This window comes from Nicotiana tomentosiformis, chromosome 7 (genome assembly GCF_000390325.3).
Source record: "Nicotiana tomentosiformis chromosome 7, ASM39032v3, whole genome shotgun sequence".
Classification (NCBI taxonomy): Eukaryota; Viridiplantae; Streptophyta; class Magnoliopsida; order Solanales; family Solanaceae; genus Nicotiana; species Nicotiana tomentosiformis.
The window spans coordinates 113441170-113456984 of NC_090818.1; the positions used below are offsets into that span (position 1 = coordinate 113441170).

At 33.5% G+C, this 15815-nt stretch overlaps 1 protein-coding gene across 1 annotated transcript; it reads left to right on the plus strand.

Moving 5' to 3' along the window:
• The first annotated feature begins 3075 nt into the window (after nt 1-3075).
• Nucleotides 3076-9838, plus strand: LOC104120574 (ras-related protein RABE1c). The gene is made up of 9 exons (XM_009632367.4): nt 3076-3251; nt 3338-3454; nt 6723-6795; nt 7468-7568; nt 7844-7909; nt 8300-8397; nt 8504-8566; nt 8644-8736; nt 9500-9838. Exons 2-9 carry the CDS (start codon nt 3382-3384, stop codon nt 9581-9583), a joined length of 651 nt encoding a protein of 216 aa, XP_009630662.1. The 5' UTR covers nt 3076-3251; nt 3338-3381; the 3' UTR covers nt 9584-9838.
• The last annotated feature ends 5977 nt before the right edge of the window (nt 9839-15815 follow it).

Genomic DNA, 15815 nt, shown 5'->3' on the forward strand with positions numbered 1-15815 from the left:
CAATATATTTCTACTTACTTTTCGATTTGTGTCAAGTTATACCACGTATCCTTAGAACTACGTATAAATTCAACTCTATCCGTTTTTTGGGTAAACAGTGTGATATCTAGTTTGCTACATAGTATATAGCTCCTACTGACTTTTGGGGTGATGAAATCACCATTGTTATATTTTTTTTGAGGTCAGATTAAGTCCCTTTCACTGTAGTTTTTTTTGGAATACAACACCATCCAAACAATGTCTAGGTAACTTTATTAAAGAATAATTGTGTTTTGTGTTTTTTATTTCTACTTTAATTATTTCTATATCACGTCTGCAAATAATTCTAGCTTATAAATTTGAAATACATTACTCGAGGCTCACCATCCAAATGTGCACCTATAAAATATCAAGTGAATATCATTTAATTATAATATTTATATATAACTGAGATACTTTTATATGATAATGTTCTTATACAATTAATTGTTGAGTGGAGAAGATTCAACCATTTGAACTGGCAACATAATTGTGACATTACCCTCCTATTAAAGCGAGTGGTTTTTGTCATTGACTTGTGCCATTTATAACTTATTTCGATCTTACTTGGTTGGTTCTTCTTTTCATGTCATATATTAGAAGAGGGCTCGTTTTGTGTATAAATAATACTTTAATATTTCAAAAAATAATATAAATATTAAAAGAATTATTTGAGGAGTATCTAAATAAAATAATAATTTCCCTCAAAAAATTTTAACGTTTTATTTTTAGTAAAATTTATGTCAAAATATAATTTTCAAATATTATGTTGTAATTTTAGTTTGGATTATTTCACTATTATGTCAACTCAATCAAATCTTGTCTAAACTCATACGTAAAATCAATCAATCTATCTATACTATATTAAAAGCACGAAGGCCCTTAGCGAAATGTCGTTCGTCTTTTTTACCCTTTAAAAATAGAATTCACATTGGATAAAATTATAATTATAATTTAATTATTTTTTTAATATTTAGAACTTTAAATTAATTAATTTTTTCCTTATTAGAACTATGTAAAAAATCCTAATATTTAGGAATCCGATATTGAGTTAGATTTTACATAGATAATTTTTCTGTAACTATTTTCCTTACATATAACCCTTCCATGTTTCCAAGTTTTTACACGTTAGGAATTGTAATGAATTGCAAAGTTTTCGTCTTCGTGCATGTTTTCAAATTCTAATTCTTTGTCCATTTCTTTTTTGGACCATGTGAGTAGCAAAAATTCTAATTTTTCATATGTAGACAAAGTTTTTAAGGTGACTTGTACATTTTTTATACTTAATATAAGCACTTTAATTAATAATGATAGATAACACGTACGTCATCTTATATATTAAATATCATTGTCATTAATTATTTTATTGAAAAATGAAAATTCAAAAATTAAGTGAAAGTTTTGTCATAATAGGAACTGTTAATATTTAGAATCCAAAATTGATTAATATTTTAATTCATATTAATTATTGTTTTTACTTAAAATGCATAAAATAACTATAACTCAGTTTAATTCATGTTCAAAGAAGAAAACTCGAAAATTTAATTTCAAATTCCTATTTATCAAGATCTAATATCAACTAAATAATGTATATGAACGAACAAAGTTACACCGATTTTGACAATTTTAATTTGAATTAAGGAATAATCAAAATATCAAGGTAACTTCTACTTCTAATGATAAATTCATATAAAATTACTATATTGTCAATTCAAACGAGAGAAATGAATTTGAATATAATGATAAACAAGTAAACAAAAAATGATAAAGTCCACAAGGAATAAGTAAGAACTATTTGTTACTAAAATTGATAATATAAGTTTGTGCTCCTTCTATATTCAATGATATTTTAGGTTCTAAAACTTTGTGTCTTTTGCTTTGTAAATATATACGACTTTTAAATCTCTAGATGTTACTGACATTAGTGCTAAAAACATCTCAAATATTATAATTATATTAGTTAATAATCAAAAACACAAAAGGGATATTGCATTTTTTAAATGAAAAACACAACACTGTTTTTGATCCTTGATTTGAAGAAATACTTGAGAAAAAAGTATGTGTTGTACATTAAGATGAAGCAAGAAAAAATATATAATTATATTCTGACAAATAACACTTGTATATGATTATATAACAATTAACGATTGAAAAATGTCATTTTTGAAAGTTATTTTTTCAATTATTCTTCACTTTTACGCGCCTAAAGGAGAGAGTATATATCCACGCTCTTTAACATATCGACGTCCAGATTTTATCAATTATCAAATAGCCAACTTCAGAGGGTAGCTAAGACTATAAATTGTTTAGGATATTTTTATAACATACGCTCCATATTTTTTGCTAAGTAGCATTGTCCTTTTAGAATCCATTAATAATAAGTAACTTCATTACGACCTTAACCTCCTACTTCTATAAAAAAATAAATATATACATGGTTATGTACCTAGATAGAAAAAGAAAGCTCACTCCAAAAAAACAAAAAAGAGTTAATAAAAAATATAGCGATTGAATAATATCTTTTGCGATAATAATTTAATATTTTATTAGATTTAATTTTATAACTCAAACATAAATTTTAATATTTATGTAACTTTATAATTTTATATTTATTGAGATAAGGTTGCGCGTATCCTAAAACTAGCATAAAGAAAAAGTTGATGGCATATTATTGAATACTTTAATCTAGTGCTAAGAGCACAACTCGTAATATTTAAATAAAAAAATATAAAAGACGAATTCGTTATGCTTCCTATTTTGTACCGTGCCTCTTTGCCCCTGATGGTAAGCGCCCTCTACTTCCAACCAAGAGGTTGTGAGTTCGAGTCACCTAAGAGCAAGGTGAGGTTGTGAGTTCGAGTCACCCCAAGAGCAAGGTGGGAGTTGTTGGAGGGAAGGATACCGAGGGTATATTGGAAACAACGTCTCTACCCCAAGGTAAGGGTAAGGTATGCGTACACACTACCCTCCCCAAATCCCACTTGTGGGATTATACCGGATTGTTGTTATTGTTGCCTTATTGAAAAAGATAAATAATAATGGCACGAAAAAGTAAAAGAAGTATCGAAAAATCAACGGCCGACCGGTGCCGACGTGACTAACGTTGCAAAGACGCTTCCCTCCTAATATTTCTTTTTTCTTTTCTTTTCTTTTTTTACAGCCTCCCCATTTATTAGATCTCAAACATATTGTCATATCTCTCTTTTTCTTTCCTTCCACTCTTCTCCGATCCGGTATGTATATTTATGTATAAATCTTCGTATATATACACATAAATGTCAGTTAATTAAATTTAAATTTGATTTTTTGTTTATCTAAGGTTGGAGATATTCCCCTTCATCATTTTTTCCTGAGAAAATTCAAATGGCCGCTCCACCCGCTAGAGCTCGAGCCGATTACGATTACCTAATCAAGCTCCTCTTGATCGGCGACAGCGGTAAGCTTTTTTTTTTTCTTAATTTTTTTATGTATAAAATCGACTATACATTTGATTTATTTGTGTTTTTAGTTTTTTTTTTCTTCGATTGATTCCAAATTTGAACGCGATTGCATATGAGATGTTGTAATAATTTTCTTGGTTTCGCCTCTTCATGCCACTAGGTCAAGAGTTCGAGGCTGGTAGGTTGCCTGACCGAAAAAAAATAAAAATTCGTGGTTGCGTAGCCTTGCGATCTCGGCGTAGAACTCTAATGTTAGCTTATTTCGTAGTTCCCTTTTTTTTTTTTAAGTTTAAATAAATGGCTTATTCCTCAGTTATAAATGGTAGTTTCATAGGTAATAACAAAATATTGCGAAATGATGCTCGAGAACTTGTGACAACTGACCAGAGAGGAAGGCTCGAGTGGAAAGCGCTTGCACCTCCTACCTTAAGGTTAGGGGTTCGAGTAACCAGGGGTCATAATTATGTCAAAAATAAAAAATAAAAAAAAAACAACATGCTAGAGAACTTTAGTAGGTAATAACAAAAATGTGTGCAACGATGCTAGAGAACTTTCGTTAGTCTAAGAATGTAATGGAGAAATAAACACTTGTAGATGATTTCTTCCCACTGCCTAAGACTTGGTGGGCAGATTTACCTGGTATATTTGCTGGTGGGAGGTAGCAAGTATTTGCTGGAATAGTTGAGAAGCGCGCAAGTTGGCCTAGATACCACCGTCATGAAACAAAAATGTAATGGATAATTGTTGTTTATAGGATTTTTGTTTTGCTTCCTTGAGACATGAACCCATTAATACTTGAAGAACTCATTGTTAGTACTCCCTATGTTTCATTTCCTGGGATGACGCGGGATGACGCTTGTCTGGGCACAAAGTTTAAAAAAGAAAGAAGGGTTTTGGAACTTCCGGTGTTAAACATGCTACAATATTTTTGGCTATAAAATCAGGTGATTAAGAGTAAAATGAGAAGTTTAAAGTTAAGTTGTTTGTAAATATAGAAATGTGTCACTTTTTTTTAAACAAACTAAGAAGGAAATATTTTAAGACAAAATGGAACGATGGGGGTATTGTTCTCGTGCTTGAAATTGTGCTTCATTTGCTGGTGGGTGTTGCATGTTGTGTGACAAGGAAAGGAAATGTTTAGTTGACTCTGACTAGAGTCAATAGTTAATTTGATGCCTATTAGGTTATTTCTGTGTTTATTTTAGTCTTTTTAGAATTTTCTATTTTTTTTTTTTTTCACATTCAGTGTATACATTTTCTTCTCTGACCATTTTACTATTATCAATTTTATGCATTTGACCAAGGAGCGCACTCATGGTGGTTCACTTTAGTTCACTTTAGTTTGTTTCTCTTACGATGATAATGGGAAAAATTACAGACACTACTAGTGGAAAACATAACATCTACCAAATTAATGATCTTTGGATTATAATTTGATGCTTGAATGATATTCAGATCATACACTGCCAATATAGATAGCTCCTTGATTGGCTAAGAACTCCAGTAAGGAAAATTTCTCTCAAATATTTAGGTGTAAGTTGATTGGCCGAATGACTCAATTTTGACAAATGTACCCTATGTATCTTTTGTCTAATTTAGAAACAGAGGAATAGGAGACCTTTTGAAGGAGTGGTGACTTCAATACAACACATTAAATAGACGATTTTATTTCATTTATTTCTTTGGTGTAAAGAGGAAATGCCGCTTTGCATTGAAAGATGGACAAACTTCTGCTGAGGGTCAAATTTACATTTGTAAAATACGTTTGTATATAAAACACCTTGCTGGTGTACAACACCAGCACTTATTTGATTCATCAAGGGGAAATTAAAAAAAAGGATCTAGCTGTGGTTGTTGGAATCTTCATCATTCTTTAGCAACTAGCTTGTAGTTCAAATTATTAACTAGAAAAATCGCATTATCTTACCTCATCTAAGTCGAAATGTATTTTCAACTTTGGAGTCCAACTATGGTTCGTTTGAGCTCTTCAATAAAAAAACTATGGTCCACGTGACCAGCTTATACAAGCATCCGCTGGACCTGCTTACATGAACGCATTTATATAACTCAGCTCATACATGTCAAACACCATACTGATTTTTAGCTGCTTGATTGATAAGCACCATTTTAATAATGCACTTTTTAGGAGATTTACTAACAACAACAACATACCCAGTAATATCCCACACCGTGGGGTCTGGGGAGGTTAGTGTGTACGCAAACCTTATCCCTACCTTGTGAGGATAGACAGGTTGTTTCCAATAGACCCTCGGCTTAGGACAGTATAAGCACCACATTAATGAAAATATAGACAAGAAGGGACAGTACCAAGAAGCCATATAAAAGCAGAATAAAAACAATCAGATAGTAAGATGATCAACAATGAAAGAAAACAACGGTTAGTCATAAAAACCTACTACCAACAAAAAGCTAGACTGCGTGCCAATACTACCGTTATGAACACTCTAGACTACCTACTCTACTACCCTAATCCTCGACCTCCATACCTTCCTATCAAGTAAATCTTAGGAGATTTACTACTTGACCAAAATGATAATTAACTTCTAAAGTTCAGCGAAAGCTTAGGAAACTTGTAAGCAGGTTAACCTGCAAGGTGGTCACTGCCTCTGACCTGCTCATGTCCCTGGGAGGGGTAAGGAACGAGGAGAATGGAAGACTCATGCATGATTACTATTCTGAAAGATGCTGGCAATAAAATACCTTCAGGATTAGTTACAGACTGGATATGAATCTATGAAATTTCGGACAAGTAGTAGCATCTACAAATTCGCTTGTAGACTGTTGTAAAATTACTGAAAACAGAATGTTCGTGTCAATCATTCTGCTAGCATGCCTAGCAGTTTGGTACACATCTACAAAGTTGGGATTCCACAAGAAATCTTCAGTACTATTCGTTAAGTTGGAGGCATGGTTGCAAATTATTAGTAAATGCTGGATATTATTAGGGCGCCTAGTTCCTTAAAAGGTTTCATTCTCTCTCTTTTGGTGCTTTCTGCTGGGATTATTCTGCTTTCACTTTTCTAATATTCCCGCAGCTCAGAGTCGATCAAGAGCATTGCTATGTTATCCTATTTATCAGTTATAGTATATCTCTATCAATGTTGAGTTGTTGGCTGCCAAGTGACTGAAGTTCAATAGCTGCTTATAATTCTTCTTCTTTTTTCCTTTTTTTTTTATTTGTAAATGTTGAACTTTGTTAGTTCTTATGAATCTGGATATAATAACCTCTGTTTGAATTTTCAGGTGTGGGTAAGAGTTGCCTTCTTTTACGTTTCTCAGATGGCTCCTTCACGACCAGTTTTATTACAACTATTGGGTAATCGTCTCCTACTTCTTAAGGACACTGTAATTGTTGTCTTTGTCGTTATCATAGTCATTATTATGTCGTCATCATCATCTTCTTCTTCTTCCTTCTTTTTGTTTTTCTTAAAGCACTTGAAACTCAAAGGTAATCAAGATTTATGAACACAAGGAACTTGATAAGAAAATGAAGTTCTGTCCAAAAGTAGCACACAACCTCTTAACTTGAGTGTACATTATGAAAATGAACAAAATACTACTGCTACTACTACCACCCCACCACCACTACTACTATTATTATTGTTGCTATTATGCTCTTTTGGTTTCTCAAAGGTGATGAAGATATACCAACTTAAATTGATTGAAATGGGGAAAAGGTGGTGAATACTTGAGAAGAAGGCAATGTTTCTCATTATATCAAATAAACAGGCATGGTTTCTTATACTTACCAACTAAATGAAAAAAAGTTTATTTATGGTAAAGTACGTAACCTCTTACGTAGAAAATGTTGATATGAAATTTACGTAACCTCTTAAGTATAAATGTAGATTATGAAAGTTGAATATGTGGTATTTGTTTACGATTTGGTGAAAACATGGATGGACTCTGACAAGAACAAATGATTAGTTATTTACCTACATATTTATTTTTAGGTAGACTTACTCTGATGCAAGGTTTTCTTACACAGCATTGACTTCAAGATAAGGACCATAGAGCTTGATGGCAAACGAATCAAACTACAAATCTGGGATACTGCTGGTCAGGAGCGGTTCCGAACAATTACAACTGGTAAGCTCGCGGGTGAAATGAGCTGTGTATCATTTCGTCTTGTTATCTTGTCATTTGATTTTCCTATTTGGGCAAACACATACACCAAGTCAAAACTGCCTCGGTGGTAGACACATGGGCAACTTGTCCAGCATGATGCCTTTTTTCTCCTCCAAGAGTTGTTTGATGCACTCGGGCATACTCTTTCATAGGCTCGACACAGGTTGTGACGTCGGGTCCTCTCTGCTGCATTAATATGTCAACTTCACGTTTTAGTTATTCTCCTGTCCTTGCAGCTTACTACCGTGGAGCCATGGGTATATTGCTGGTGTATGACGTAACTGATGAGTCATCTTTTAACAGTAAGTTCCCAAAATACATTGCAGTAAAGGAATCTGTAAATATTTTGTTATATCAATTTAGAAGTGGTTGCTTTAACTTTATAGATGACTGTTCTTCTCCTTAACCACTAAGGGGTTGGCATACTGGTAAGGGTCTAGCTGCCATGTTGGAGGTCTTGACGGGGAATCTCCTTCCTGAAATCCCTTCCAATCAAGGATTTTCTAGAAAACTACATTTGTTCCCCGTGGCTTGTACTCTCGCCCTCCCTTATCATGGAGCAATTGAATGAAGCAGGGCCTTTAAGATTGTTGATAAACTATTCATTCTTCTATTTGTCAGAATTTCGTTAAATAAGAATGTCGTAAATTTCTTTTGGTCAGCTCCAAAACTAACTTTGTGCATTTGTTTAGACATCAGGAACTGGATAAGAAACATTGAGCAGCATGCTTCCGACAACGTCAACAAAATTCTGGTCGGCAACAAGGCTGACATGGATGAAAGCAAAAGGGTTCTCTCTTTCTCTCTATCCAATCATCATCTGATCTATGTATGTTGTTGTATACATGCTATTTATAGCTGCTATGTGACTGAGTTCATGTAAACCTTTTCTGCAGGCTGTTCCTACATCAAAAGGTCAAGCACTAGCTGACGAATATGGCATTAAATTCTTTGAGACAGTAAGTACAACTTCTTGCCAGCATAGGAATTATTTGCAATAGCAATTCTCCTCATATTGTAGTGATATTTGGTGCAGAGTGCCAAGACAAATATGAATGTGGAGGAGGTTTTCTTTTCCATAGCTCGGGATATAAAGCAAAGACTTGCTGAATCTGACTCAAAGGCTGAGGTATTATTTACTAAGTTCAGAAGTGGTGCATATTATGTGCTGGCTGACAAGTTTGACTGCTAAAAAATTAATAAGAAGGATAGACTATTGATATTTCTATGATTTAACTTCTGGCAAGATAGAGCTTGAGGCTGAAATGTGGGGGTCTTTCAATGATAAGAGAGGATTTTTCTTACTAAGAAACTACCCAAAAATTAGCAGTTTTTTAACAAGAAATGACTTCCCTTTCAGTTTCCCATATATGCTTGCATGATTCAGTCTTCATGTTGCATTCCTTTTGCACTTCAAATCTTTGATTTAGTTGTCAGATCCTGGAAAAAAGCTCTTTCGGGTATGCACTTTTCAGGTCGAGTTTCCTCATTATTGTCCCTTCCAAGACATCCCTTCTAATCCCTATTTCCAAAGGAAGAAGAAAGGTTGAAAGCTCTCTTTCGAGAGCCTCATTTGTTGAGCCGGTCCAGGATTCAAACTAGGAATTGCTATTTTATCTGATGCAACTAGCTCTTCCCCAACCTGAGGGCTGAACCGTCTTATCTTAGGTTAGGGTAGGGTTGGCCCGGGAAGGAAGGGCCAAGGTGTGAGCCTTTAATATTCAATAAGTAGCGTGTGGTCGTACTCTTCAATAGACTTGCAATAGCGATTCTTAAAAGCAAACTTAGCTGTAATACTCCATTGAATGTGAACATCAGCACAATGACCTCTTCCATTTCCCAGACATGGAATATTTGACCACACTGACTCCTGCATTCCTGAATTTTTGCAGCCTCAGACTATCAGGATTAATCAACCAGACCAGGCAGCAGGAGCTTCTCAAAGCGCCCAAAAATCAGCTTGTTGTGGCTCTTGAAAAATTGACGGCAAGAAAGACAGGATGATGGGGAATACATCCTTAAAAGTTACCATTTTAGTGGGAAGGGTGGAACTAATCTTTGTTATAACATTCTCACAGTCTGATTGTATTTTTCTCTTTACAGTTATTTTCTTCCAATATCTATTTGTATTGGGTGGCAGCTCTTAGTATTGCAAAAATCAGTATATGCTCACTACTTTTTGGGTTATATAAATGAAGGGACACTCTGCCTTCTCATGTTTCTCGTTCAAACTTTTGTGGTTTTGGTTGGGTATTTGAACCTTTTTACTCTTCATTCATTTCATCATAAAAGTATAGATTGAAAATAAAAGATGGAGGAATAGGGCTGAATTTGATGTGCCCTATTAGCCAGATTCAACAAGTTACCAGATGAGTAATTACTACTTCTACTTGATACGAAATGACGATATCATCAAATTAGTGTTTCTTCCTTATGTGATCGCCAAGCAGTCCTTATGGTTGATTTCTTGTTTTAGTCCTTGGCTAAAAGTAATACTCCTACTAACCATTTCTGATTCTTTAATAAAAGGGCAGCCCGCTGCACTAAACTCTCGTTATGCACGGGATCCGGGGAAGGGTCGGACCACAAGGGTCTATTGTACGCAGCCTTACCCTGCATTTTTGCAAGGGGTTGTTTCTACGGCTTGAACTCGTGACCTCATGGTCACACGGCAGCAACTTTACCAGTTATGCCAAGGCTTCCCTTCCATTTCTCCATTTCTGATTCTCTAATGACCTTCAAATTTGGTTACAAGCTTTAATTTTTTAATCCTGAGTAGTCAAAGCTGCATTTCCTTTCCTGGGTGTATGGGGATCTTGGAACTGTGCTTGAGGTTGCCATTGGTCTTCTGATAATTTGAATGAGCTTTTGCTTTTTACATGCTGGAAATGAATTTTTCCAACGAGGGACAGGGAACTGTGTATTTTAATCAAATGGATTCAGATTTTGAAGAAGTAGCAAGTCTCAAGTCTAATGGACAACTAAAGCTGAAGAGGAGCTGAACCCATGGACTTAAAAAGCCACCTGAGGCTTTACACCCAATTATTTCGGATAATACTTGCATCCTCTGTGTTACCACGGCTGCTAGCACAGAGTTAGCTGATACTTTTTCTTCAAATATTGTCATTGCTTCTTCTCGGGAAAAAGAAGTTCACAACCCTAACTCCATCCGGTATTGCTCGGTCAGGCTTTCGCCAAACAAAGGTGGACCTAGATCGTTAGGAGTGAATTCAATTGAATCCATCATTTCTTAAACATAAATCATAGATCTACATATATGAAAAACTCTGATAAGCAATATAAATGTTAAGTTGCAACCTTTATTTGAAAGAGCTTAAAACGTTGAATGTAGAATTTAAATTTTGAATTCATATGTGAGTCCTCATCGAGGAAACTATAAATTTCTGCCCTTGACGAACTGTTCAGATGTTGCAAACTTCATAGTGTGTGTTCCAATCTAAAGTAATTACTGCCGACGTACTTTGTGAGTTATTATCCACTCTTATTTATTTTATTTAAGAAATAAGATTACTTCCATTTTGACTTAATGAAAATCATGATATTGTACTTACAAGATATAGCAACATATAAAGTATCCAATGGAACCTCTTTTTATCTGTTAAAATGAGATACTTCATTTTTTTGTGTGTATCCCATCCGATGTCCGGTATCCGTATTGGAGCCCGATTATATTTGGATTCGGGCCGCGTAGGACCTCATACGGGGGAAGCGCTCCCTACCAAGGATTTTTTCATACTCGGGATTTTTAGTTAAGGGAAGAGCAGCTCCATCCACTGTACCACATCCTTTGTCGGTAAAATGAGATACTTATTCTCCCTTCACATGATAGAAATCGTGTTGTAATCCAAAAACTTAACTTTTAATTATTGTGAATCTCTTTTGTGTAATTCTAGTCAGCAATTAAAATTCCTCACTTTTATTATGCCGAAATTTGACTTGTCATGACCCCAAGGGATAAACATCTTTATGATTGGATAATTGATGTCATTATATCCTGTTTTCATCTTGTAAATGGAAATTGCAAACGTGTAATCAATGTTATTATTAGATGCTAGTATCGTCTAGATTAAAGTTGAAATAAAATTATCATTACCCTATTTAATTAAGTCAACTTAAAAGTTATTCTTACCATATAATAATAATTTAAATCTGAATTCGCAAAATATTACAAAAAAATTCTTTTTATTATATCGAAAAGCAAGTTGATGATGCCATAAACGTATCGATGGAGTTAGTGTCCTTCACTACACTCACTAAAATATTCTTCTATTTATATATATTTTCTGCTTCTAATCAACTTTTAAGATTAAATTTTGTTCTATACCCAATAAATCTTTAAAATATTATCCAAAATTTAAGTAAACTATAGGCTTTTGTTGTTGTTGTTGTTGTTGTTGTTGTTGTTGTTGTTGTTGTTGTATAGGCCATTTTGTCCATTTCGTTTAACTGAGTTATTATTTAGGAAATCGCTTTCATTCCTTTTCGAGTGCAAATATCTTTACTTTCGACTTTATTTATATCATTTTTAATGTTAAGTGGCTATTACTGTTTTAAATTCTAATCATAGCGGAAAAAGAGAATAATTGAGATTACCCCTTTATATCTCCCTTACAAAATTTCTGCAAAAAGCCACTGAGAATTAATTGAAAGTGACAATATTGAAAGTAAAGACTCAAAAGGCTCTAAAAATCTTCTGTATGACATCTATTATTGTCAGATACGAACCTAGGATTTGAAGGTAGCGGGGCACATGAGCGAACTGCTCAATCAGTACTTCCATTGAACTTTAAATCTTAAGGGTTTCAAGCAAAATATATGATCGTTTTTAATATATATACTCTAATATATTCGAAATTTTTGCCAAAGTTAACGGGTCCGATAACCCCTCTTCTCCGAGCATAGGTTTGCCTCTGATTATTGTTCTGTGACGATTTTGCTGAAATCAAATAAATAAAAAAGATATTAAGGAAACAAAAGAAGAGTTTCTATAGGCTCTTCTTGCTTTCTTTCTTTTTTCCCTTTATTTCTTTTTCAATTCAAAGGATTGGCTATCAAGTTATGCTAAAGAAGTGTCGTTCAAATATCAACTTTCTTGCGAGTGTTTATGCAAATAATTATGAGGGTAGAAGATAAGGTTATAAAACAACATGTTCCCTCAACTTTATATTAAATTTGGGCTGAAGGGAGAAAACAATATTGATATCTTTATAACCCCGAAATTTTTTGTAAACAAGTCTCAAGAGAGTTACTCTTTAAACTATGTACGAAATCAGTAAAGGATACAATTCAAATCCACGGATAGTACTATATGAAAGAAGTTTTGTGTGTGTGTGGGGGGTTAATGTTGGGATTTTAAGCTTGTGTAGCTTAAAGAGGGTGAATGAGAAATGGAGGGAAAATGAAATATTTGAGTTTCCCTCCTTGGCAAAGGGATATTGTCCCATATTGGAGGAAGAAAAGGCTTTTGATGAGTATATATATAATTGCTCTACTTCTACCTCTTAAAGAGTTAAGAAAAAGGCAAGCCTCGCGCCGTCGTCGTTGTCGCTTGGCTTCGGATGATTAATCTTTTTGGACAAAATTTCTTTCAATATTTAATTAATTAATTAAATAATTAACGAAAAATTCAATCCGGAATAACTCATGACCCGCGACCCGGTCCGGTCAGGCCCGTTTTCTTTCCCGAATTATTTTAAATTTATTTTCCCACAATATTTCAAACAACCTGTTCCAACAGCCATGGCTGTTTCTGAAAGGTTGCAAACCTTTTCAGAAACAATGCCAGCAACTCTATAAATATATTTTGAATCCTAGAATCTTTCCTTACGAAATTTTCTGATCTTCTTCTTCTTCTGCACAAAAATTGGATTTGGTCAAAGATCGATTGATTGATTAATCTTTTTGGACAAAATTCCTTTCAATTATTTAATTAATTAATTAAATAGTTAACGAAAAATTCAATCCGGAATAACCCATGACCCTCGACCCGATCCGATCATGCCCGTTTTTTTTTTCCGGATTATTTTATATCTGTTTTCCCGCAATATTTCAAACAACCTGCTCCAACAGCCATGGCTGTTTCTGAAAGGTTGCAAACCTTTTCAGAAACAATGCCAGCAACTCTATAAATATACTTTGAATCCCAGAATCTTTCCTTACGAAATTTTTTGATCTTCTTCTTCTTCTTCTGCACAAAAATTTCAGTGTGTTTTACAGCCTTCGAGTGGCTCGCTGTTCACTGGTGTTTTTGGTGCCAATACTCCGGTGAGTTAAATCGTTCTATCCTGGGAGAATATATTCCAACACCTCGAGTACTTGAGGGAAATAATTTCCTTAAGGACACACTGTGTATTCAGTGGGCTCGATTTATTCCTATACTGTTTTTTCAGAATTTATTTCGTTAAACAAATATTACTAACTTTCTGTTTTGTTTATATATTTCAGAAAGTTTAATGGTTTAATTGTTTATTACAGCAATCCAGATTTATAACAGTTAATATACCACGTAAGTACATGTTCACGTTAACATTATAGTTTTTGTGCCCAAATTCTGTATATATGTATTGAAAAATTCATAAAACATTTATAAATATTTGATTGAGCACTCAATCATTATTATATATTAACTTTTGATAATTACATGAATCCGTAAAATTCAAATTCTGTATATGAAGTGCAGTTTAACAATTTATTTTGTTTTCAGAAGATGTTAGAAAGAAAGAAGATTGACGAAAACTCGTGTTTGGCTATAGAGAGGAAAATGGGAACAAACGTGTTTTTCATCTTAGAGGTGTGAGGGTCTCTAATTAAGGTGTGAGGGTCTCTAATTGACTGTCCCTTTAATTACTTGCTTTGGCAATATTATGAGTTATCGAGTGCATTTAAGGATGTAGTATAGTCGCCGAAGAAATGAGTTGAAAATTATGAGATTTCAATTTCAAATTCTTGCATAGGCTAAAGCATTAGGTGATTTATTTCAGAGACTGAGGCCTATTAGGTGCATGTAGGGGTGTACAAAGAAAACCGATAAATCGCACCAATCCGATAATCCGAGTCAAACCAAGAAAAAAACCCGATTATAGTTTTGCTTGATTTGGTTTGGTGTTGGAAAAAAACCCGACCATAATTGGTTTGGTTTGGTTTGAACTAAAAAAAGTCAAACCGAAACCAAACCAACCCGATATTACATTTATACAATTTTAAAAAATATTCTTTGCATATAAATATTTATTGTGATATAATTTATAAATATTTCTTAAACTTGTTCATAATTTTATCTTTAAAAGATTATTTAAAGTTTGGACTTAACATTCTTGAATGGTCCAATAAATTTTATAGGCCATAAAGGTAGTAAGTCAAATAAAGTTCAAATCAATACTAATGCTAATAAAGGAAATTCAATTCAACACTATGAATGACAATAATGCTGGATATCTATTTTTTAGTTTTGCATTGATTTATAATGAAACTGTATAACTTAGTTTATCATTTTTTAATGCTTAGTTGTGTAATTAATAGTACTTATTAGTTGTACTTATTTTAGCACGACTATATAGTATTTTTAGATTATGTTAATTTTTATTATGGTGTATTAATTAGTAATTTTTTCTTTGTGCGATTTTATTATCTATGTTATTGAATATTTTAGTACAATGTTATGACTCATCTCATATTATTATTATTTTATTTTCTTGAAAAATATATTATATCGTTGTATCCTACTAGGACTAAAATAAATATTTGGAGCACAAGTTACATATTTTGTGCTATTAAGACTTTACCAGGAAAAATTCAAAAACCCGGAAAAAATCAAAATATCGAGAAAACCCGATATTGAAAAACCCTACTTTATTGGTTTGGTTTATAAATTTAAAAACCCGACACCATTGGTTTGGTTTGGTAACTGAAAAATCCGAACCAACCCAACCTATGTACGCCCCTAGGTGCAGGTTCGGCCGAACTCAGTCACTTTTGCTTAAACATTGTATTTGTACTAAAAAATTATTAAAAATTATATTTATTTAATTGCGAACCCAGCACTATTGCCATTCATAGTGTTGAATTGAATTTCCTTTATTAGAAATAGATGACATGTGGAGGAGGCAAGGGCAAATGGTGATGTCTAGGTGTTGGTGTTGTCAGCAGCCCCAAGAGAAATCCATTGAGCATATATTTGTCACAAGTCCT

Bases quoted from the DNA above. Each gene is read 5' to 3' on its own strand.
- LOC104120574 (XM_009632367.4), top strand. From the start codon at position 3,382: ATGGCCGCTCCACCCGCTAGAGCTCGAGCCGATTACGATTACCTAATC. The intron at 8,398-8,503 runs GTTCTCTCTTTC...CCTTTTCTGCAG, and splicing joins ACATGGATGAAAGCAAAAGG to GCTGTTCCTACATCAAAAGG. The intron at 8,567-8,643 runs GTAAGTACAACT...TATTTGGTGCAG, and splicing joins GCATTAAATTCTTTGAGACA to AGTGCCAAGACAAATATGAA.